The sequence below is a fragment of the Heliangelus exortis genome, chromosome 15 (genome assembly GCF_036169615.1).
Source record: "Heliangelus exortis chromosome 15, bHelExo1.hap1, whole genome shotgun sequence".
Classification (NCBI taxonomy): domain Eukaryota; kingdom Metazoa; phylum Chordata; class Aves; order Apodiformes; family Trochilidae; genus Heliangelus; species Heliangelus exortis.
Window position 1 is genome coordinate 14,815,184 of NC_092436.1, and position 22,020 is coordinate 14,837,203.

The window sequence follows — 22,020 nt, forward strand, 5'->3', positions numbered from 1 at the left end:
TCTAATAAAGGTAGCCCAATCTTGGAATTCAATAACTTGTTCTCAGGCCAACCTGTATGTTTCAGACAGAGGTTAATCTCAGTATTTAAAGTGATTAAGTTTCCTAGAGGCTTATCCCAAACTGAAAAATCATACTGACTTTCTGCTCTTCTCAGGGATGAGGTGAGTGGTAGTTACTTTTTCAAGGCCTGTACAAACAGGTTTGTGCCTGCTCTACTCCTACTAAACCAGCAGAAACCATAAGATAACTACTGATCCATTGGGTAGCCATTTAAAAGAAGCTATCACACAATCATCACACAGCAGAGATCCCTATCTGTAACACCAGCCACTCAAGATAAAGCAGTAAAAGTGCTTTCAAATGTAACTATTTTAGAAAAACAATGAAAATATTGATGTACATTTATTACACAAGACCTTGAGTTTACCTTAAATCCTAAATGTTGAGCGTGCACTTCACAGATCCCCTTCCCCCTGGCTACCCTCTCACACCCTGGATGAACACAAGGCTCTGAAGCCACTGTGGCCAAGGAACATGGCTGGGAATGAGACCACTCACCCTGGAAAGCTGCTCCCACCATTAGTATTATTAATTATTTGGGAAAATGAAGAGTTCAATAGAGTTAGTGATTTTCCTAGAAGAAAATCTCAGTTAATTAGTAATCTCTACATGTTACTGAAGGCAAATGAGAGCACCTTATGGACCCTGCCAAAATGTAGTGCCCATGAAACACCAGAAGAACCACAGAGGTGCCTTCAGTTGCCCCACTATTAATCAGCCAGTGAAACATCCATCATTTTTTTTCACTTGACAAATAGGGAATAATTTTTCCTATAGGATGGATATCAAGTTCAGTAACCTCTGAAACCTCCCACAGTCAGAAGAGCCAGCCACACACAGTCCTTCTCACATACCACCAGAATTCTGACAAGCACAACACAGTAACTCAACCCTGAGTAACCTCTCAGTCTAGGACACTTCTTCAGATTCTGGGATGCTTTGTAAGACAAAAATAAAAAGTTTGAAAAAATCTGCACAAGTCCCTCTTAAAAGCAAAAGGCAAAGATGAGTAAGTGTTCTTATCTCATAAAAAGCAATTAAGAACTAAGAGAATCCATCAACAGGACCAATTATTTTATTTATGCTTTATGGTAGTGTTTTCTCTCTATCTGCATTTAAACTGAAGATGCACAATGCTGCAAAAATTGAGAATTTTTTTTTTTATAAAACTTTCACATAATCAATGCTACCTAATAAAACACTTAAGTAATGAAGGCATTTCCTGTGATAGGATGCATTTCCATCATTTTGCTCAGCATTCCACAAAAAATACATGAAACGAAAACTCTGCATCTTCACAACAAAAAAAGAAGAGTTATTTATCAGGTGATATTTATCAGGGGGCAAAAATAAACAGAAATCATAAAATGAGGTGTACCAAAAGGTCAGAGCTCAGACAAGCTTATCATCCTAACTAAATGAACCTTAAATCCAAATATTAATTCACCTGTACCCACTTTTTCCTCTTATTCAGAAGCAGCATGGTTTGACAAAACAGACTGAAGTAGCAAGGTTGCTACAAACATCAGCATTTATAGAATTTGAAAGTTCAACTAATCTTCATTTTACTGTAGAAGGCCAAGATCATGTGAGGTATCAATGAGCAAGATGCTATTTAGGATAACTTAAGGCCTGGCACTTTTCAAAAACTTCCTAGAAAATCCATGAAAAAAGCTCTGATTTCTGAAGTGTTGCTTAAAGCAGCCCATCCTTCACACAGACATTGCCATTAGGGAGGGAAGTTCTTCTCCAGGATGTTAGATGGGATTTGCATGGCACACAGTAAATCAAGTATCCACAGCAGGAAAATTAAAGCATCCTCCTGAAGACTGAGGCTTCAGAGCTTAACTTAAAACAAAGTTCTGCAAGGAGTCCCCCATCAAGATATAGTTATTTTTCCTGCTTCATGAAGTTTTGAGTGAGAAACAAGCTTAAGAAAGGTTCCTTTTCCCATTTAAGTCAGACTGGTCTCTATTTTAATTCTGAGAGTCACTTTTACCCCCCAACAACAGCTTCTAAGGAATATTCATGTATGTTAAAAAATGACCTAATAAGATCAAAGCTATGCAGCCTCCTCACCTGCAGGATCTAAACCCTGGTTTGAACTCCTTCAGCAAGCACCCAAATTCAGTGATGTGGCTGCTGACAGTTTTAAAGCCCAGGCCAGATGTGTGCAGAGAAAGGAGCATTTTCATATTCCCCTTCCCTCCACACCTACTCCTCTTTTAAGAGAATTTCACAGGCATGGTTTGAGCCCCAAGCACAGGGCAGTGTTGCAAGAGCATCACCCAGCTGCCCTTCCAGCTGGATTTCAGGAGCCTCTGAGATAAGGAGAGAGGAGAACTCTGCAATATCAACCCCAGATGGGAGCAGCTGGGCAGCCCCAGTGTGAATCAGAAGACAAGAACTGGGATTCACCAGCTGTGCAGTCTGTCCTTCTGGTAATGCTCAAATGAACCCCCCCCCACACCTGCCCCACAGTAACAACTTGGCTGCTGAAACCTGTGTGCAAATTTGTAACTAAATATAGATGTTCTGCTAAATTTGATAAATCTCTCCTTACCAAGGGGTTGCACCACATGTTTATATAATTAAATAGTAGTATTTCACATCTTTACTTTCTACACACATCATTAGAAAACAGTTGCTGATAATTATCTGGGGTTGTAGACTCATCTGGCAGCTTGGAAAGCAAGAGTTCTGCAAGAAACTTTGGGAATCAGATGATTTAAAGTGTTATGGAATACTAAGTATTAAGCATAACTAGATTGTGTCTAGCTGCCACAGGCCAGACTTTCAAAGTTACTGAGATACCTACCACAACTTTTCCAAGAATTAGATGCCTAATCAGGATAGGAATTAATGACCAGTTCTGTGCTTCCTTCAGCCCGAAACCATTAGCTCTTGATGCTTTCTAACCAGTGAATAATTCTTGTAGAAAACTCTCCATTTTGTTTTACCTCTTTCTGCCTCACCTTTGAAGAGCTGGTCAAAAGAAGAGAAACATCAATTGCAAAACTGAAACCTACATTTTTCAGAGAAAAGTCTTTTCTGTCTAGAATCTACCTGAATTTGCATCAGCCTTTTGAATTTCTATTCCTTACAGCGGATAAAAGGCTATTTATTTTTAATATATAAAAATAATAAAAAGTATCAGCATTAAACTAACCTGAGCAGACAGCCACACTGTGTACACACAGCACTGAAGCAGCAGTGCCATGTGAAGATGACTTTACCAGACCACACTGCCTATTTAAAACAAACTACCCAAGTATTTACTCTGAATTCAAAGCCCAGTTTAAAAATTAGGAGCCCTTGGATCAGGAGGGGAAGAGAGGAATGAAGCCACAGACCAACTCTCCAATGCCATTTGACTCTTAATTCTACTGATTGGAGGAGGGAGGTTATGTCTGATTTTTAACTATGCTTTATGTAAATATCCCCAGAGGCTTATGCAATAGGTAGAGGCTTAAGTAAGGGAAGCTGAGAGCCAAGGGGTGGGTGAGCTCCAGTTGCCACTGCAGGACTCCAAACCCCTGAATTACAGAACAGGAGAGACCTGCTACATTTCTACCCTCACTGCCAAAAGCCACTCACTGAACTGAGTTCCAAGCTCCTCTGGTACTTTTGTCAGCACAGCTGGTTTCTCCTACTTAATTTACAGCAGATCAGCAAAGTGCACAGTCCTGTGAGCACCAACACTGCCAGATTTATCACTTGCATCAATTTCTCTGTTTCTACAGCCCACTTTTGGTTAGAACCTCTGTGCCCTGTGGCCAGAAGCCCTCAACTTCCAAGGCCCCATGGACCTGACATACAACCACTATTAATCACTGCCCTGCCAACGAGCCTTCACCTTGACCTACAGGCTTTACAACTAGTATGGAGGAGGCTGTTTCATACTCACACCTTTGGCACCCCACTAAATGCCAACAAAATTCACAAGGACTGCTAGGAATGCAGTTAAAATTACACCAAAAGTCACTCTAAACAAGCTGCAGGCTGTGTCCAAGCCCTGCTCCAGCTCAAAAGGCAACCAAGCAACTATTTACACCAAGGTCAAAACCACCTCATCTCTCCAACTGCAAGGAGTGGAGAAAGTTCCTCTCAACACCCAGGAGAACCACAGCTTTCCTCTGGTTTACACAGAAAGAGCACAAAGCCTCCAGGCCTCATCCTTCCATGCCCAAAGCCATGCTTCAGCTGGCAGCTGTTTCTAGGTGCATGTGATAATTTAAATTCTAGCAAATATTCTATACAGCTGGACTGAAATTTCTCCTTGCAGAGCTGATACAAGTCACTTATACAGGATCCACTTCAGCCCCTGGTTTCTGAGCCAGCAGCCTGGTGACTGCCACAGGCACTGAGCTAGGAGAACTCAAAGCTTTGGTTTTCCTCCCAGTTTTGTGAGGCAGGATAAATGCAGCACATTCTCTTCGCCTGTAAAATGGGGACAGGACTCCCACTGTAAAGGGCTTGAAAATCTGATGTGAGAAATAAAATATATTTTCAAAAGTTAGGCTAACATATACTGTTCACTTCATTTTTTACATGAATACCTCACTATACTCTTCATTTTCTGCTGCCCTGATGATTTTATTATCCACCTTATTCACCATTTTGACTAATCTCTTTATTTTAGCATATTATACTCAGACTAATGCAAGGATACAAAGCCTAAATACCACTGCAGACATACAGCAGAGCCAACAGAATATTGTACCATTATTTTTATTACTTCAGAAGTAGAGAAAAGAGGACAGACCATGGCAGCATGGCAAATGCTCACTTTATTTAAATTCCCCCTTCTAGTCCTCACTAATTCCACTTACTTGTAATAGCTAAAGGCATACACCCAAATCAGTGACTCATGGCACAAAACCACACTCCAAAAAGCCACTGAGTTTTCAAAGCAGTGCTCTTCAAGAACTGCAATGTTCCAGCCCAGAAGTTTGTCTTTTGTTAAAAAACGGGAAACAAACAAAATGAAACCAAACAAACTGACAAAAAAAAAACCAAACAAAAAAACCCCAAACACTACTAGGTTCTTCTTCAGTTCTCATAGGTACAGAAGAAAAAAAAAATTGAAAAAAAAACAATTTCACTCTTGGTTCTCCCAGGCATAGCCCAGTCTATAGGTGTGAGGCACATCCTTCTCACCCTTGCTTCTTCCCCAGGTTACTCCCCACAACCAGAAACACAAGACAGGAGAACTCCCCAGGCAATTACAACTTCTAGATTAGCCCAGCTCCTCTACATATGTTCGAGAAATTTCCAAGTGTTTTAATTCCAACTTTTTACTATTACATATTTTAAAGAAGAAACCTTTTCCCAGGTTTTTCAAGTGGGAAATTTTACCTTTAACAGCCATTTGGGAACAATTTTTTTTTTTTTTACCTCACTGCCAACCTCCCAGACACATCATTTATAATAGGCTGTCTTTCTTAATACTTGCTATTAGTCAAGGGACCAACAGAGTGTTTAGCAAACACCTTGGCTGTTCACATCCTCTAAATAATGGGGGAGGTTCAAAAGGGGTACATTTTCAATGCAGAACTCTGCTCATGTTGTAAAGAGCCACAAACACTGATACAGCACATTTCCCATCATTTCCAGGTTCTGGAACTACTGCTTTGTTTCTTCCACATTAAAATGTGGCAAAAAGGACATCCTGGAGAGCAGGCACTCACAAATTACTTGCAGCCTTGTAGCTCCCCAAAACAGGGATGGATTTGAAGACATAATCCCATATCACACGTTCTGGACAGCAACCATGCAAGGAACACTCACACACTGCTGCTCCTCTGCCTCAACATCAGATTTTTAGTGTAGCTCAATCTCCTGCTGTTAACACGATTCCTAACTCAGCTTGGGGGGTCACAAAGTGCAAATCTGGTTCTGCAAGGCTTCATTTTTTTATTCTGCTAAGACCCTGTCAGTTTGATGGACAAAAGAGTGGCACCAATGGAGGCAAGAAATTCAGGCACAGGAGGATGAATGCAGGCTGCCCTCCTTCCATGTCAGAAATGTGGACACACATTGAAGGACACACTCCTACCTCCCAAAGAACAAACTCTATGTATCACCATCATCTTCCTCCTGCAGAAGCAGACAGAGCTACAAGATTCTGGAACTGCAACAAGTTTGCAAGTGCTAGCCACTTTCTCTTGCTTTCTTCTAATATTACAAAAGGGCTACACTGTGATCTTCAGTCTTCTTTCTACAAGAGGCAACTAAGGAAATAAGATTCACTCTTTGGAGGAGGATGACTGGGCAGCAGAGACAGATAAAAGCCTTAATTTATCTTCTCTCCCTAGGCTACGTGAAGCAGTACCAGATGCAAGTTTACAGGCCCCAAAATGCTTCATCTGAGTTGGGATAAAAAGCTCCAGTCCCTCACCCACACCCTTCCCTTAAAGCTCTCGGCAGGTTTGGAAGATCAAAGGAAGACACCTCCATTATGCTCTTCCATTTCGTTCGGCGTGAAACATTTCCACGGCATGAAAAGTGAACATCAGGGACGTGTACGAGGCACTGAGGGGAGGCTGGGAACCCCTTAGCATTCTCCCGGAGTCCAGTGCAACAATATCGGGGAGCAGAAGAGGTTTTATTTTCTACCGGGAGGAGGATTTCACCTCCCCCTCCCAACCCGGTTCAGACTGAACGCCACTCCTAGAGGTCAGGAGGCAGCAGCACGGGAGACATCTTCCTCCCCCCTCGCAGGCAGCGGAGCAGCAGGCCGGTTCCTCCTGCCGCCGGGCCGCCCAGCCCCTTTCCCCGGGGCTCGGAGAGAGGCGCGGCAGTGCCGGGACCCCCCCCCTGCTCCCCGGCCTCAGCAGAGCAGCAGCACCGGCACCAGGCCCGGGGCCGCCGGGACCCCGCCCCCGCCGCTCCGGTGCGGCCGCTCCCGCCCATGGCGGCGGGGAGGCCCGGGCCGGCGCGGGGCGGGGTGGGGTGGGAGGGGGCGAAGGGGGGTGCGGTGCGGCCCGCGACCCCCGCGCAGGGTGGGGTGGAAGCGGCGCCGAGCCCCCGTCTGGCGGCAGCGGGTGCGGGGCGGCGAGCGGCGGGAGGGAGGGAGGGAGAGAGAGGGAGAGAGGGCGGGCGGGCGCCGTGCTCGGCCGCCAGCCGGGCCTGTCAGGAAGCGACGGAGGGGAGGAGGGCCGGGCCCGCCGGCGGGATCGCTCACCTCGGACACCTCGTCCTCGTCGCTGCCGGAGCCGCCGCCGCCCCCGCTCCGCAGCACGGCGGCCGCCAGCTTGAAATCGAGGGCGGCCTCGCCGGCCGCGGGCGCGCCAGGGCCTCCCGGCCCGCCGGGCCCGGCCTCCCCGAAAAGGCGCACGGCCCGCAAGCCCAGCGGGGAGGGCCCGGCCGCGGCGGGCGGCTCGGCGGCGGGCGGCGCCCGGGGAGCGACCGAGTCGATCTCCTCGTCGCCGACGGGGGCGGCGGTGCCGTCCGTGAGCATCGCGCTGATCCGGGGCCGCCGCGGCTCGCTGAGCGCTGCCGTCTCCGTCCCCTCACGGCACCGCAACAGCGCCACTAACTTCTCACACCCTGCCCGGCCGCGGGCGCCGCCCCGCCCCCCCCGCCGCTCCGCCCGCGCTCATTGGGCGCTCTGGGCAGGCGGCGGCGCGCTATTGGGCGGGGCGCCCGCCACTCCGGGTGACGTCACGCGCTCCCAGCATGCTGCCCTGAGAGCGCACGCCGAGGCGGTTAGAGCCCGCCGCCCCGCCCCCTTGCCCCGGCGTCGCTTCCTGAACTCCCCGGGAGCTGATTGGCCGCCACCGGCGTCAGTCACGTCCCTCGCCGAGGCAGCGGGCGGCGATAGGGCGAGCGAGCTGTCAGTCAAAGCCCGTCCGGGAACCGCGGGTTTCCATTGGTCCATCGGCACGTCGCTCACCGCGCGTGGCGCATGGCGCCGCGCCATTGGCCCGTGTCCTCCCCGAGGGCCCCTCCCCTTTCCATCCCCTCCGAAGGACTCGGTTCGGCTCGGCACAACCCGCAGGGACCGGGCAAGCACCGGAGCTGCGGGAGCCGGGACGGGACCGGCCCCTCCGCGGATACGTGGCCTCTGTCAGGGCCGGGCCGGGCCGGGGCCGCCGCAGGGAGGATGGGAGGGGGAGCGGGAGGGCCGGGGGAGCGGAGTGAAGCGGGGGGATGTCCCCCCGGTGTCCCCGTGGTCCCGGGAGGCGATGGAGCGGCTTCTGCCCGGCCCTGCCCGCCCTCTCGGCCCGTCCTAGTTGACGGAGATGTTGATCTCCGGTCCTTGGCGCTGCATCAGCTCAGCCTGCAGGAGAAGGAAGAGGCGGGCACCGCTCCAGCACCCGCACCCACCCCGCAACCCGCAGCAGCCCCCGGAGCTGCTGAGTGCCGGTACCGCAGCACCCAGGGTCGGCACCGCAGCACCTGGGTTCGGTCCCGCAGCACCCGGGGTCGGTACCGCAGCACCCGGGGTCGGCACCGCAGCAACTGGGTTCGGTCCCGCAGCACCCGGGATCGGTCCCGCAGCACCCGGGATCGGTCCCGCAGCACCCGGGATCGGTACCGCAGTACCCGGGGTCGGCACCGCAGCACCCGGGGTCGGGCTCCCGGAGCCTCACCCACCTCCTCGCCGTTCTTTTCCTCCTTCCTCCTGCCGGGCTCTGTCCCCTCCGCCTCCCTCCCGGCCGCGGGCACCGGGCCGTCCAGCCAGACCAGGTCGTGCGGGGAGAAAACGCGCTCCAGCCCCTTCCGCAGCCCCACCAGCCCCAGCAGCTGGGGACGGGGCGGAACGCGGGTCAGCACCGCACGGTGCGGGGGGCTGGGGGCTACTGAACGGGCAACGGGGTCCCTGTCACACCCCCCGTGTGTCCCGTCCCTCCCCCCGTCCCGGTAATGTCACCTCTCCTGGCTTGATGTGACACCGCAAAGCAAGGAGAGCCCCGCTGAGCCCAGCCCGGGGGGTGAGGGCTGGTGGCAAATCCGTGCTGTGACCCTGCCAGCCCTCGGGGGTCTTCAGCACCCACCCACACCCCCACCTGCCAGGGCACCCCCACCCCGTGCAGCCCCAAGGGAAAAGGGTCCCTGGTGGTCAGGGCAGCGCCCGTCCCGGCCCCAGAGCAAGGTGAGAAGGGAGCTGGTACCATCACGGGGAAAAGGATGGCGGCTGCCGTGGACTTGAGGAGCCAGAGCAGGGCCAGGCAGAGGAGCTGGATGATGGTGAAGAGGTGAACACGGCGAAGGGGGACGTGGCGGAGGTAGATGAGGTCTGGCTGGTGCTTGGCTGGCATCAGGAGCAGCCTCACCCGGTCTGTCAGCTGCAGCAAGGGGAGGGGGGCATGTGGGGCACACACCTCCACCTCCCAGGCTGCTCTCCCCCCTTCCCTCTCTGGGCTGGCACCATAGAATCATACAATCATAGAATCATAGAATCCTAGGGGTTGGAAGGGACCTCGAAAGATCATCTAGTCCAACCCCCCCTGCCAGAGCAGGGCCACCTAGAGTAGCTTTTCACCATTGCTTTTTGCAGTTCAGCCCTGCTGGCCACCAAGAGTGCTGCCTGGTCAAGTGAGTTTGTCTGTGAGACCCGATGTCCTGGTACCACCACTGACCCAGGCCAGGGGAGCACTTTCCAGGCAGACATCTAAAAGGGCTCCAGCTGGTCTTAAAGGGTTAATTTGAGAAAAAGCAACCTCTTGATTCCTCCCCCTGCATGATGGAAATTGCTGCTGTCTTGGTCAGAGTACAACCCCTGATTCCCCAAGCAGAGGGAAAGAGGGAGAGGGTTTCCTGGCCTGAGAGCCAGAGCAGCATAATTGCAAGTAAAATGTACTGTTTAGAGGGGGAAAAAAGTGAAGAGATATTTCTGGAGTGAGGATTTTTTCCCCCTCTGTGGGTGTCCCCAGGGAGGAACAGAGCTGGCACATCAGTGGCAATGCCAGGACCAAAGGACCAGCAAGTCCCAGCTCTGCCTGGCTGCCTGCTGGGAATGCCCCTGCCACTCTGAAAGTTTCCCAAACACCTCCTTTTCATTTTCCTCTGCATCAGAAAGGTCCCTCTGTCCTTCCTTGACTTGGGCCTGGAGGGAGCAGACCCATTCTAGGCTGCGCATCACAAATCCACGCTCTGCTGTACAGTGAGAGCTGATACCAAGCAACCCCCCTCATCTCCAAACCAGCCCCAAACAGTACCCCCAGCCCAGTCCTGCTCACCTGGATGCTGTTCAGTGCTGCCACCCCCATGTGCAGGAAGACCCCGTAGAGCACTGGCATTGGGATGTGCTGCAAAACAGTGCAGTCAGGGCTCAGCAGTGAGAGACTCCCCCAGGGGCTTCACCTGCTCAGCATCTTCTGGGTAAAAGCCTACACAGGTGGCTGTAGCTTTTGCTTCCTTCATTTCCAACAGCCCAGATTCATTTCATGCTTTTTTGCTTTGGGGGCTTTGAAGCACAAATAAGCTACAGGGCTCTTTGCTGTCTTCAGAGTGGGGAAAACTGCACTGATTTTCTTGCTCTGTTTTCCAGTATATAGTGGGAGCCATCCAGGCTGGAGATGGAGAACAGGATACCAAGCCACTTGGAGATATGGCTTCTGGCTCAGGATCTATTAATGCCAGGGGATCCTGCCTTCCCACCACACCTTTTGCCTTTTTACCTCCTCCTCTGCATCCCTAAAGTGCCTCCTGTCTGCTGGGTCACTCAGCAGAGTTTCCTTTTCTCCCAAGCCCAGGAAGTCAGGGAAGAAGACAGGAGTCACTTGGTGTGTTCCATGGAGCCCTCAGAGCTCCAGGGGCTGCCTGGGGCTGCTTGGGAGGCTGCATTGGTCCATGCTACCCCTGAGGGAGGGAACTGAGAGTTCTGGGGATGCTGCAGTTCTGGAAAGTATAAAGAGTTGTGGAGTATAAAGAGAGATGGGGCCAAGCACGAAGGACCTGGGGCTGGGCCCAGGCCATCAGACACCTTTCAGTGCCCTGTGTCTCACCACCTGTCACAAACAGAGAGGGAGGACCAGGCAGGACGGGTCTCTGGTTTCTCCAGCACAAAATCCCAGAGAGTTTGGGTTGAAAGGAACATCCACAGAACACCATGGGCTGGGGCATCTTCCATGAGACCCATCCAACCTGGCCTTGTACATTTTGGAGATGTAGCATGGGAAACTTCTCTGGGCAACCTGTCCCAACATGGTAAAACATTTCCTTCCTATGCCCAACCTAACCCTGTCCTCTCCAGGTTCAAAAAAACCATTGCCCCTTGTCCCATCACAACAGCCCCTGAAGAAAAGTCTCTCTCCCCCTTTCTCCTGAGCCCCTTCCCATACTGCAGAGCCTCAGCACAGCCCCCCCAGAGCTGTCTCCTCTCCAGGCTGAGCACCTCCAGCTCTCTTGGCCTCTCTCCATCACAGAGCTGTCCCAGCCCTCAGACCATCCCTGTGTCCATCTCCCCTGGACATCTCCTCCCACAGCTCCACGGGTCTCGTGCTGGGGACCCCAGAGCAGGACACAGAGGCCCAGAGGGGTCTCAGGAGAGCAGAGCAGGGGGGGACAGCCCTTTCCTTGCCCTGCTGGCCATGCTGCTGGTGAAGCAGCCCAGGATGCAGTTGGCTTTCTGGGCTGTGAGGACACAGTGCCAGCTCATCTCCCATTTTTCACCCACCAGTGTCCCCAGCTCTTCTGCCCAGGGCTGCTCTCAATCTGTTCATCCTCCAGCCTGCATTGACACTGGGGGGTTGCCCCCACCCAGCTGCAGGACCCTGCACCTTGGCCTTGCTGAACCTTCCTGAGGTTCTCCAAGGTTTCCCTTCCCTCGGGAATGTCAACTGCACCCCTCAGGTTGGTGTCATCTGTGAGTGTGCTGAGGGCTCACTCCATCCCACTGTCTGTGTCCTTGGTGAAGATGCAGCAGCATTCACTGCAGTACCATCCATCCTAGTAAGGACTCTTGAAAGACACCACTCAGATTTCCACAGGGACACTGAGCCACTGTCCAGCCCTTTGGACGTGGCCATCCAGCCAGTCCCTGATCCAACTGACATCCAGCCATCAATCCCATAACTTCCCAGTTTGGAGACAAGAATGTTGTGGGGGACCATATCAAAGGCTTTACAAGGCCATCTTCTGAGGTGAGGACAGGTGGAGGAAAATGGACCCTACCTGACCCAGATGTGGCTTGGTGAGATGAGAGCCAACACCAGAGCCAGGCTCAGCCCCTGAGTGGTGGTGGCAATGGTGGGGTGTGTTTGGGGACAGCAGGGGAACCTGGTGGCCACTGGAGGATGGCAGCTGTCATGGGGCAGTGTCCTGGAGTGCCAGCTGCTCTGTGCCACTGCCCCTTTCCATGCAGCACACACCTCCCTGGGCTTTCCATTGTGCTGAGATGGTGGGGTTAGGAACCTCCCAGCTTTGCAGGACGTGGCCACCCCCTGCCTTGAAAAAGAGGCCAAACCCAGCAGACAGGATCCCTACCTTGAGGACAGGAGCCATGAAGATGGAGACCCCAGTCAGGATGAAGACAGCCAGACCAGTCAGGCGCTGCTCCCTGTGGGTGGCAGTGCCAGGGTCAGGGATGTCCCAGCCCCTCTGGAGAGCCCCCAGCACTCCCTGCCCTTCCTCTTCTCAGCTTTGGTGGCCACAGGGACCACTGGCACCCAGGGAGATAGAAGCAGCTGCAGAGCTGGGCATGTCCCTGTCTCCTGGATGCAGAGCCACAGAGATGGGGTGCTCAGGGGGGGTCTGGGTGTGCTGTGTACCTGATGCCCAGGAACTCAGGATGCTCTCCAGGGGCTGAGGTTGCACTCTCCTTCCTCAGGCTCTCCATGTGTGCCAGGGAGATGACAGTGGCCGAGACGTACCAGGGGAGGCCAGTGGCAGAGGTGACAACCATCAGGAGGGAGACACAGAGGAGATCCAGGTGAAAGCCTGCTCCTTTCTGCAGTGGGAGAGGCAGTGCTGGGGCTGAGCCATCTCCCTGGCAGCACCAGAGGGGCAGCAGTGGAGTTATCCCACCTTCCTGGCCCATTCGGGGTACCCCTGTGACTCCCTGGCCCAAAGGGGCCACCCAAGACCTGAGTCCTCCTCATTGTCCTGCCTGTCCCCTGTCACCAACTCACTCGCAGCTTGTACTCCTTGCGGTTGAGGATGACAGCAGTGATCTGCTGGTCCATGAAAATGAGGATGGTGACAAGGACAGCGGGCACAGCAGACACCAGGCAGACCCACCATGGGTTGACTCCAAAGGGGAAGATGATCCAGCCCCGTGCTGGGTTTGTGGGCTGCAAAAAGCAGAAAGGTCACAGAAGCTGCCACCTGCCTGTGGGGTCTGCAGCACGGCTGGGTGACAGGACCAGTCCTGGATGACCTGGCTGTGTGCCCAGGGGTGCCCCACCTGGGCATCCTCTCTCATCCTGGGGATGCTCCTGGGCAGAGTGACCCACCAGCCCCCCACGAGGACCCCCTGGCTGTGGCAGAGCAGGGGGTTGGTTGCTTCTGGGCATCACAAGGGAGTGGAAGGAGCAGCATTGGGTGCTGATGATGGCAAAGCCAAGGAGGTGGCAGTGAGCACGGGCTGCTCTGAGGTGCTGCCAACCCCGCTCCACACCCAGGGTGGGGAGCCCAAGCCCAGACTTGAGCTCATGGCCCTCAGTGTGGGGTGAGCTGTAGCGTGACGTGGTTACCCAGGGACAGAGCCAGGTTATTTACAGACTGTGGGATCAGCTGGGGTTCAACCCCTCCTTGTTTGCTGTAGGGCTGGAGCCAGTGGCAGAAAGGAGAGGAGCTTGGGGGCTTCTGAAAGGGCCCAGACCCAGTCCCAACCAGCACCTCCAATTTGCTGGGGACGAGGAGCTTGGGGGTCTCGAGTCCCAGGGTGGCATCAGCAGCACAGGAGGCCAGGATGGCCAGGATGATGGCAAAGTCACACACCAGCTTCCGCACCTGCGGGGGGAGAGGGCTTGTCCCGGGCTGGCCCGAGCAGGGTGCTGCCCCGGGAGCACCCAGAGCCTCCCTCAGAGCAGGGGGATGGGAGGGGTGGCTCTGGGTGGTGCTGGAGGATGCTGACCCCTGCAGGGAAGTAGCGGCTGCTCCTGAAGCGCTTGAGCGTGGTGCAGGAGAGGAAGGTGCCCCCGAAGAGCAGGAAGGAGATGAGGGTGACATCGGGCACGTACTGGCAGCTGGTCCCCAGCAGGTGCCCACCTTGACCCAGACACTGGGTCCTGCTCAGCCCAGCTGGAGCATCGGGAGCCTGCAGGGAGAGGGCAGGAGGGGTGGAGGGGTCACAGCTCTGGGGTCACAGCTCAGGGGACACAGCTCAGGGGACACAGCTCAGGTGTCCCAGCTCAGGGCTCACAGCTTCCCCCAGCACGGAGGGGCAGGGGCTGTACCTGCTGGGAGGCCAGGGCTGAGGGCAGCACTGTGTCATTCCCTCTGGAGCTGTGACCTGCAAGAGGAGGGAGGGTCAGGGTGCCAGCACCATGGGGATACTCCCTCAGGGATGGATGGGATTGTGCTGCCTTTGGGGGGGCTTCCTGGCTTCTCCTCAAGGACTTGGGATACTGGATCCCTTGAGGTCCCAGACATCACTGAGGGGTTATAGCCCTATGAAGGACTTGGCTGAAGTCAGGAGGCACCACTGGCCCCAGGCTGTGCCCTGTCCCAATGCTTTTGGTGCATATTGTGGGTCCCTTTTGCCAGGATCAGCATGGACATGGCTTTAGGTCCCAGGAAACTCCCTCTGATTGACAGACTGGGCTAGAAACAGCAGCACAAACCCACCCAGGTGTCCGTGTCCAGCCCCTGGCATCTCCCATCCCAGAACCACATGAACTGGGCCCAGTCTTGCCCTCACTGCCCCTTTCCCAGTGCCTGGGGAGCTCTGGGAGACAGGGACAGATGGACAGACAGCCTGGAGAGGAGAGGAGGAAAGTGCCAGTGTTGTCAGGCAGGCAAGGATGGGATTGAACTGGCACCTCTCCAGCTGGGCAGTGGAGTGCCAGGGGGGTCCTGGGGCAGCTCCCCCTCCTCCCCATCCTCTCTGAAGCTGATTGGGCTCACCAGGACCAGACAAGTTGCAGACACAGCTGTAGAAGGTGACGTTGTCCAGCCGGTACTGCCAGTTGATGGGGAAGGCATCTGCCAGGCTCAGCATCTTCTTCAGAGAGTCATAGATGAATATCAGGCTGATGAGGGCACAGAAGCCTTCCTCAGTGAAGCGGGTGAAGTACCTCACCAGGTGACTGGCCTCGGTGGCCACCAACACCACGCCAAAAAAGGCCACCCAGAGCCCGATCCAGAGGCGAAACTCCAGGTAGTCCAGGCTGTGGTCCCTGGTGGGAAGAGTGACCCAAAGCCCCATCAATGCCACCTGGCGGGCTGGTGAGCCATGGCCCAGCCAGGGGACAGTGTCCTGGAGAAGGTACCCACTGGCTGAAGGAGAAGAGAAGGCGCTCAAAGACCAGCACGGGGCCGGTGCTGCTCAGGATGGTGAGGGGCTGGCCAGAAAAGAGACAAAAGATGGAGCCGGCAAAGGCAGTTCCCAGGAAGCTCTCCAGCACCCCCTGTAATGCAGAGAAGAAATGCCAAGGGGCAGGCACGTGGCAAGGACAGGGGTCCCCAGGTCTGTCCTCCCACAGCTCCCCTGCTCAGGGACTGCAGAGCCCGGGGAAGGAGAGGGACTTGGATGATGCTCAGAGTACCCCGGGGGCACCTCTGTCTCCCTGAGCATGGGTGGGAGGTGGGTGGACACCCAGGAGACCTGCAGGCTGGGCCCCGTGGGGTTGGTGCAGGGCACTCCATGCCACACCAACCTGCATGTTGGCTGTTGCATCTCCCAGCATGCCCCCAAAGGTGATGGCATTGGTGACAGTGGCCAGGTAGATGTAGAGCACTGCTGAGAGGCACTGGGGGTGAAGGGCATCTGAGAAGTCACTGCCATACCACGGTGCCTTCCTCCGGATGTCCCGCAGAAGCCCTCCAAACAGCCTGGGGCAGCAGAGGAAGAGCTCAGAGCAGCCCCCCCAGCCCTCTTTGAGAGAGCTGCGAGGCAGGGGATGCTCCCTTCCCCGGGAAAAACCAGCCCAGAGGGGTTTGGACATGGTGGTCCCGTGGCACTGGGGAAAGGCAGCACTGTGTCCTGAATTCAGCATCCCTCTGCACCTCCCAGCACCATCATCCTCCCAGACACCCACCTGCCTGTCCTCTCCAGCTCCTCCCCGGGGTACGGATGCCTCAGGCTGGATCTGTCCTGAGCTGCTGCCACGTCCCCATGGCCATCAGGCTGCTGATCTGGAGGGTGCGTGGTGGTCCTGAGGCAGAGCAGAGCCTGAGCTCCCAGGCTTCAAGTTGGAGCCCGTAGAACCCATCTGGGGAAGCCTGTGAGGGGACTGGGAGGATGAGGAGGGGACAGGGGTGCAAGCAGGGCTGAGGGGACCTTGTGTGTCTCCTATAATGAGGATGAGGAGAAAGATGAGGAAGAGGACGAGACATGGGGGGTTTGAACAAGATCTTCAGAAGTCCCTTCCAACCCAACCACCATCCCCTTCAGGGAGCCCTAGGGCCAGCCCAAGTGAAACCAGTTTGGGTGAAGGAGCTGGACAGAACTGGGGGTGTCTTGCTTGGAGGATGTTCCACACGAGTGCTGAAACCCATCATTTTCAGCAGCTCCTGCCTGAAGGGCTTTGCTGTGCCCTGACAGGGGGGACAGCAGAAGGGACAGCAGTGGGGATCAGAAGGGTTTGACTGGGAGGAGATTTCCATGCTGCAGGCAGAGGTTTCCATCTGGGAGCTCCCAGAGAGGAGGCAGTGGGCACTCTGCCTCCATCCTACCTCCTGTGCCGGGACAGCAGACAGCTTGGGGGAGGAATTCGGACACTGGGATCCCATTTCCCAGGAGGAAGCACGGTCACCTCATCCAGGAAGGCCTCCATCCCTGCGATGAGGTCCTCTCGGTGCTCAGCACCCCGGGCAACCCCTTGGAAGAGCTGCAGGGAGATGCCATGGTTCAGCCATCCTGTCCCTGTGCTCAGCTGCTTGGAGCTCCCCCCTCCCAGTCTGCAATTGTCACTGGGAAAGGCACCCACCCACTTCATTGATATGGGCATCTCCAGGGCAAGGGAGGCCACGAGCTCACCCCCTTCTCTCTCCCTCCCCCAGCTCCAGCCTGCAGAGGAGAGGAGCCCTGGTGTCCTCATCCCACCCATGGGTGCTGCAGCAGCCTCACCTCATCCATCAGCAGCATGGCCATGGCCCTGCCGACCTCATGACAGGCTTTCACTTTGGTTTGGGGACCCAGCAGAATGAAGAGGAACCTGGGGGTAAGAGAGCACATCTCCTGAGCATCCCTCTGCTCCCTGGGGGATGCTTGTCCCGAAAGGCACCAGTGGTGCTGCAGGGATGCTGGGGGCTGAGCAGGCTCAGGGGGCTGCTCTCACTCTGAGCAGGGCATTGGGGCAGAGACAGATTGCGTGGAAGAACAGGAGGTGGATGATGTCCTGCTCCAACACGCCGGGCGGGTGTTCTGGGCAGAGTGACCAGGAGGTGGCAATGTCCCCCCTGATCCCTGCCTGCCTCCTCCGCATGCTCCCTGAGAATTTCCCCAGCTCAAGGGCACATGGACCATTTCCTCTCACACCTTGGGATGATGAATTCCTCAGCCACGGAGGAACAGCTCCTGCCCTGCCCCTTCCACCCTGCGCCAAAAAGGTCGCAGGAGCCACCCCATTGCTCAGGAGAAGATCGCGGGAGGGCAGGAGGCTCTGGAAAACCTGTGTCCCCTTTCCCAGCCATCAGCCCTCGTGCTCCCAGGCAGGACGTGGAGAGCATCCAGACCCTCCCAAGGAAGACACTTAATGCAGAGCCCGTCTGGGATGCTCCCATCCTGGGATGCTCCTAAGGAGCTGAGGAAAGGAGGAGGGGAAGAGGCAAGCCAGAGTTCTGGAGCTTCATGTGGATGCTTTTGCCAAGCAAAACCTGGTCCTGTGTGGGAAGAAGCAGGGAGACAGGGATGGAGGAGTCACAGGGATATCAGCCATGCCCTTCTTTACCTGCTGGGGAGACAGACTTCAGCTAGGGAGCCAAGGACCACCCCTCTCCTGAGGCGGATGAAGGCACTGAAGGGTTTCTCCAGGAATTCCACTTCACCAGTGGCAATGTGGGCTGCCTCAGTCCCTGGCAGGATCTTCTTGTTAAATCTGTTTCTCAGCTGAAAGGAAAGGGGTACAGCAGCTGGGGACTTTGGTGCAGCAGCTTCCCCCAGCTCAGCTCCATCCTGCCTTACCTGCTCCCTAAGAGGTGTTTCAGAGACCTGGGCTTCAGGCTCAGAGCAGTTTTTGGCCTTCCCTGCAAGGAAATGGAGCAAGCAGCAAAGTACAGAGAGGTTGGAAGCAGTGCAGGATGCCCCTGGGGATGGCTGTGGCACTGGAAGCTGTTCCTACCTCGGCAGGGAGATAGGCTGAGCTGGGTGAGGACCTGCAGCAGGGATGTGGTGGGCTGATGCTGTGGCTGGAGGAGCAGGAGGGCTGCCAGGCTCTGCCTCAGCTCAGGCTGCAGCTCTGCTTCCTCGGGCTGCCTGGAAAGCACCTTGTCTGCAAGAGGGATGGGGACAGCCCTGAGTCACTGCCCAGGGAAGGGCCACTTTGCTGGAACAGCAGACAGACACCCCAGGTACTTGGCTCTCATGTGTCAGGGCTTTTATACAGGGACCTCCTGCTGGCCTGGTTCCTCTCTGGTGGCCATCCCATGCCAGGGGCTGACCTTTGAATTTCCCACATACCAATTATTTCCTTGAAACTGGAGGCATCCAGATCCAGGAGCACCGTCCCCTTCTCCAGGAATGTTCTCAGCTGGAAGAAGCTGTGCAGGGATGTGACTGGGATGTGGGGTGCACTCCAGCGCTCCCCACCGTCCTCCACCTTCTCCTCGAACTTTATCCACCTGCCCGGGGAGATGTGGAAGGGTCAGTGATGGAATAGTCCTCTGGATTCTGCCAGCATTGGAAGCTGGAGCATGGAACCAGCTTGGAGCTGAGCACGAGGCTGGCAGGAACAGGGAGGGGTTGGGATGGATGGGGCTTGGGGGGGCTGCAGTGGATTTGTGGAGCAAGAACAAGTGGGCACCCCCAGCAGTCATTCCCCACTCCTGCTGACCCACACCTCACTCTGAGCTCCTGATCAGGGGGATTTTACCAGTCATGAGATCCCAGAGAATTTGGGTTTGAAGGGACCTCCAGAGACCACCTCGTCCAACCTCCCTGCTGTGGCCAGGGATATCTGCAGCAGGTCAGGATGCTCCAAACCCCATCCAACCTGGCCCTGAGCACTTACAGGGATGGGGCAGCCACAGCTTCTCTGGACAACCTGTCCCAGTGTGGTAAAACATTTCCTTCCTATGCCCAACCTAACCCTGTCCTCTCCAGGTTCAAAAAAAACCATTGCCCCTTGTCCCATCACAACAGCCCCTGGAGAAAAGTCTCTCTCCCCCTTTCTCCTGAGCCCCTTCCCATACTGCAGAGCCTCAGCACAGCCCCCCCAGAGCTGTCTCCTCTCCAGGCTGAGCACCTCCAGCTCTCTTGGCCTCTCTCCATCACAGAGCTGTCCCAGCCCTCAGACCATCCCTGTGTCCATCTCCCCTGGACATCTCCTCCCACAGCTCCATGGGTCTTGTGCTGGGGACCCCAGAGCAGGACACAGAGGCCCAGAGGGGTCTCAGGAGAGCAGAGTAGGGGGGACAATCCCCTCCTCACCCTGCTGGTGAAGCAGCCCAGGATGCAGTTGGCTTTCTGGGCTAAGCACACAGTGCCAGCTCATCTCCCATCTGTCACTCACCAGTGTCCCCCAACCCTTCTTCCCAGGGCTGCTCCCAACCCACCGCTCCCCAGGCTGTGCCCCACCATTGGCAGCACTTGCTGAAGTCCACACAGACGTGTCTTGAGCTCTTTGCCACACTCAGGCAGTGCCAAATATTTTAAATCCAGGCACAGACAGAGCTTCCCTTTGTCCCCATGGGTGGGCACACTGCTGCGGGGTGGCCCAGCACGCAGCTGGAGCAGAGTGTGCCCCAGCAGAGCAGGTCCTGACAGGGGGACAATGGGACAGGGAAAAGGGGGCTGGGGGCTGGAGAGAGTTGCTACAGCCTGCTGGCTTTGCCCCCCAGACTCCTGGGACAGACTCATAGCTGTCCTCAGACCCCTGTGGTCCATTTCCCTGTGTGGGGCAGAGGGACATCCCAGCCGTGCTCCTGCCCTATATGAGCACCCAGCTGGTCCCAGCTTCTCCCCATTGTCCCCAGTCCATCCCACCCTGACATACCCCAGTTATCACCTACTGAGATGTGCAGGGCAGCTTGATCTGGGTAGTGTCAAAGCACTGTCCCAGCCCTGCTGCAGCTGCTGGAGCCTGGGAGAGGCAGGAGAAGCAGGAGCAGGAGCAAGGTCACTGCCGAAGCCCTGATGGACCCACTGCCCTCTCCCGTGACAAAAGTCACCCTATGCTGGGCAGAGGCAGAGGGCAACCAGCAGCCCTGCTCTGGGGATGAGCCTGATGAACCACCCTGGGAGATGCCATGAGCTTCCTCAGAGCTGGGCTTTTGAAGGCTGAACTTCCCAAAGCATCCCAGGGCAGGTGCATGGGTGCCTACCTGGCCATCTCTCTCCACTCCAGCCCTGCTGGGGTGCTGAGGAGCTGGTTGAGCTGGATGAAGAGCACTGGGCAGCTGGTGTCCCCAACCTCCTCCTGCTGCAGGGTAGCTGCTGGGACCATCCTGGAGGGGATGATGCTGCAGCCAAAGGCCCGGGAAGGAGCTTCGGTGTTTCTCCCTTCGGATCTGGGCTCTGAGCAGGCATCTGCTGCCTGGAGAGCTGTGCTGGCTGCCCCAGGCATGGGGGCTTGCATGGCCACCAGCAGCCACAGGCATGGGCTACCCCCCCAGTGGTGCCAGCACTGACAGGAGCCCACACATCCTGCACCTTATAAAAGCTGTGAACCAGTTTAAACTTGCCACAAACCAATACATGGGAGCTGAGCCCAAAACAATGACCTCAAAACACTGGGGCCAACCCCGTGGGTCCCAGCAGGGTCAGCTTCCCACCCACCCCTGGCCACACACCCGGGTCTCCCCCTGGTGTCCTGAGTGGGCAAAGCCACTCAGGTGCTTTTAGGGGAGCAGGGTGTTCCCAAACCCTCCTGCACACCTCATGGCTTTGGTGAGGGGACAGCCCTGGAGATGTGGTGGCCGTGCCAGCGCCGGGGTGGTGTGACCATGGCAGGAGGGGGGGCAGAGCCCTACGGCACAATTCCCAGGAAAGGGGATGTGGAGATGCGTGCTGGGGAGAGATGTGTCACTGCTGTGGAAACCCGGAGTGTGGCAAGAGGGGGCTGCTGGTGGCAAGGGCCAGGAGTTCATCCGGGCTGTAGCCACCCTGACACGGGGAGAGTCAGCGGATGTTGCAGCGTGTGCGGGGAGGAAGGATGCGGGCACAATGCTGTCACCCTGCTGGGCACAGGGCACGGCAGGATGCGTGCAGGGCTGCCACTGGAGAGCAGGACCCTGCCTGCAGCACGGCCAGCACGGGGCTTGGCTTTCCTGGCTCCTTGCAAACAACCAGCCAGGCTGTGTGCAGTGCAAACAGGGCAGCAGGCAACACAAACACCGGGCCAGCACGGGCAGGATGTGCTGGAACCCACCGGCCCCAGGCAGGATTTGTGCCCCGAGGGCAGCCCAGCGTGGGGCCTGGGCACCACCACTGCCAGAGTCTTGTTTTGGGGGAGTGGGGTGCCCCGGTCCCTGGGGTGCTGGTACCTGCCCCACGCAGGTGGGATGGGAGCTGAGGCTGAGTTGCTGGTGCTGGATCCAGCCCCTGGGGTGGCAGGTTGGGGACACCCCTCTCCATCATCCTCACTACCCCAGAGCACAACCAAACATTCCCCACACTCATCCCTTGCCCTGTAGCTGACTCCCAGGACTCCCTCCATCCCCACAACCAGCTTTACTCTGGCAGCACC

At 55.8% G+C, this 22,020-nt stretch overlaps 2 protein-coding genes across 24 annotated transcripts in view; both read right to left on the minus strand.

Annotated features, from left to right (window-relative positions):
• ANKHD1 (ankyrin repeat and KH domain containing 1) overlaps positions 1-7,638 on the minus strand; it is a 112,798-nt gene extending 105,160 nt beyond the window's left edge. For all 23 annotated transcript variants that reach the window (XM_071759034.1, XM_071759021.1, XM_071759033.1 and 20 more), the window contains exon 1: positions 7,248-7,638. In XM_071759034.1, the coding sequence (XP_071615135.1) occupies positions 7,248-7,523 (276 nt within the window). In that variant the 5' untranslated portion in view covers positions 7,524-7,638. The remainder of the gene's footprint in view (positions 1-7,247) is intronic.
• Positions 7,639-8,220: 582 nt separating this feature from the next.
• On the minus strand, positions 8,221-20,938 carry SLC4A9 (solute carrier family 4 member 9). The gene is made up of 21 exons (XM_071759039.1): positions 20,657-20,938; positions 18,795-18,955; positions 18,457-18,606; positions 18,300-18,361; positions 18,067-18,224; positions 17,244-17,331; positions 16,850-17,004; positions 16,213-16,329; positions 15,832-16,006; positions 15,449-15,582; positions 15,080-15,351; positions 14,410-14,465; positions 14,088-14,270; positions 13,850-13,963; positions 13,141-13,302; positions 12,781-12,959; positions 12,497-12,569; positions 10,249-10,317; positions 9,181-9,354; positions 8,663-8,812; positions 8,221-8,345 (listed from the first exon to the last, which is right to left on the minus strand). The coding sequence occupies exons 1-21, from the start codon at positions 20,908-20,910 to the stop codon at positions 8,295-8,297; spliced, it is 2,937 nt and encodes a 978-aa protein (XP_071615140.1). The 5' UTR covers positions 20,911-20,938; the 3' UTR covers positions 8,221-8,294.
• Positions 20,939-22,020: the final 1,082 nt, after the last annotated feature.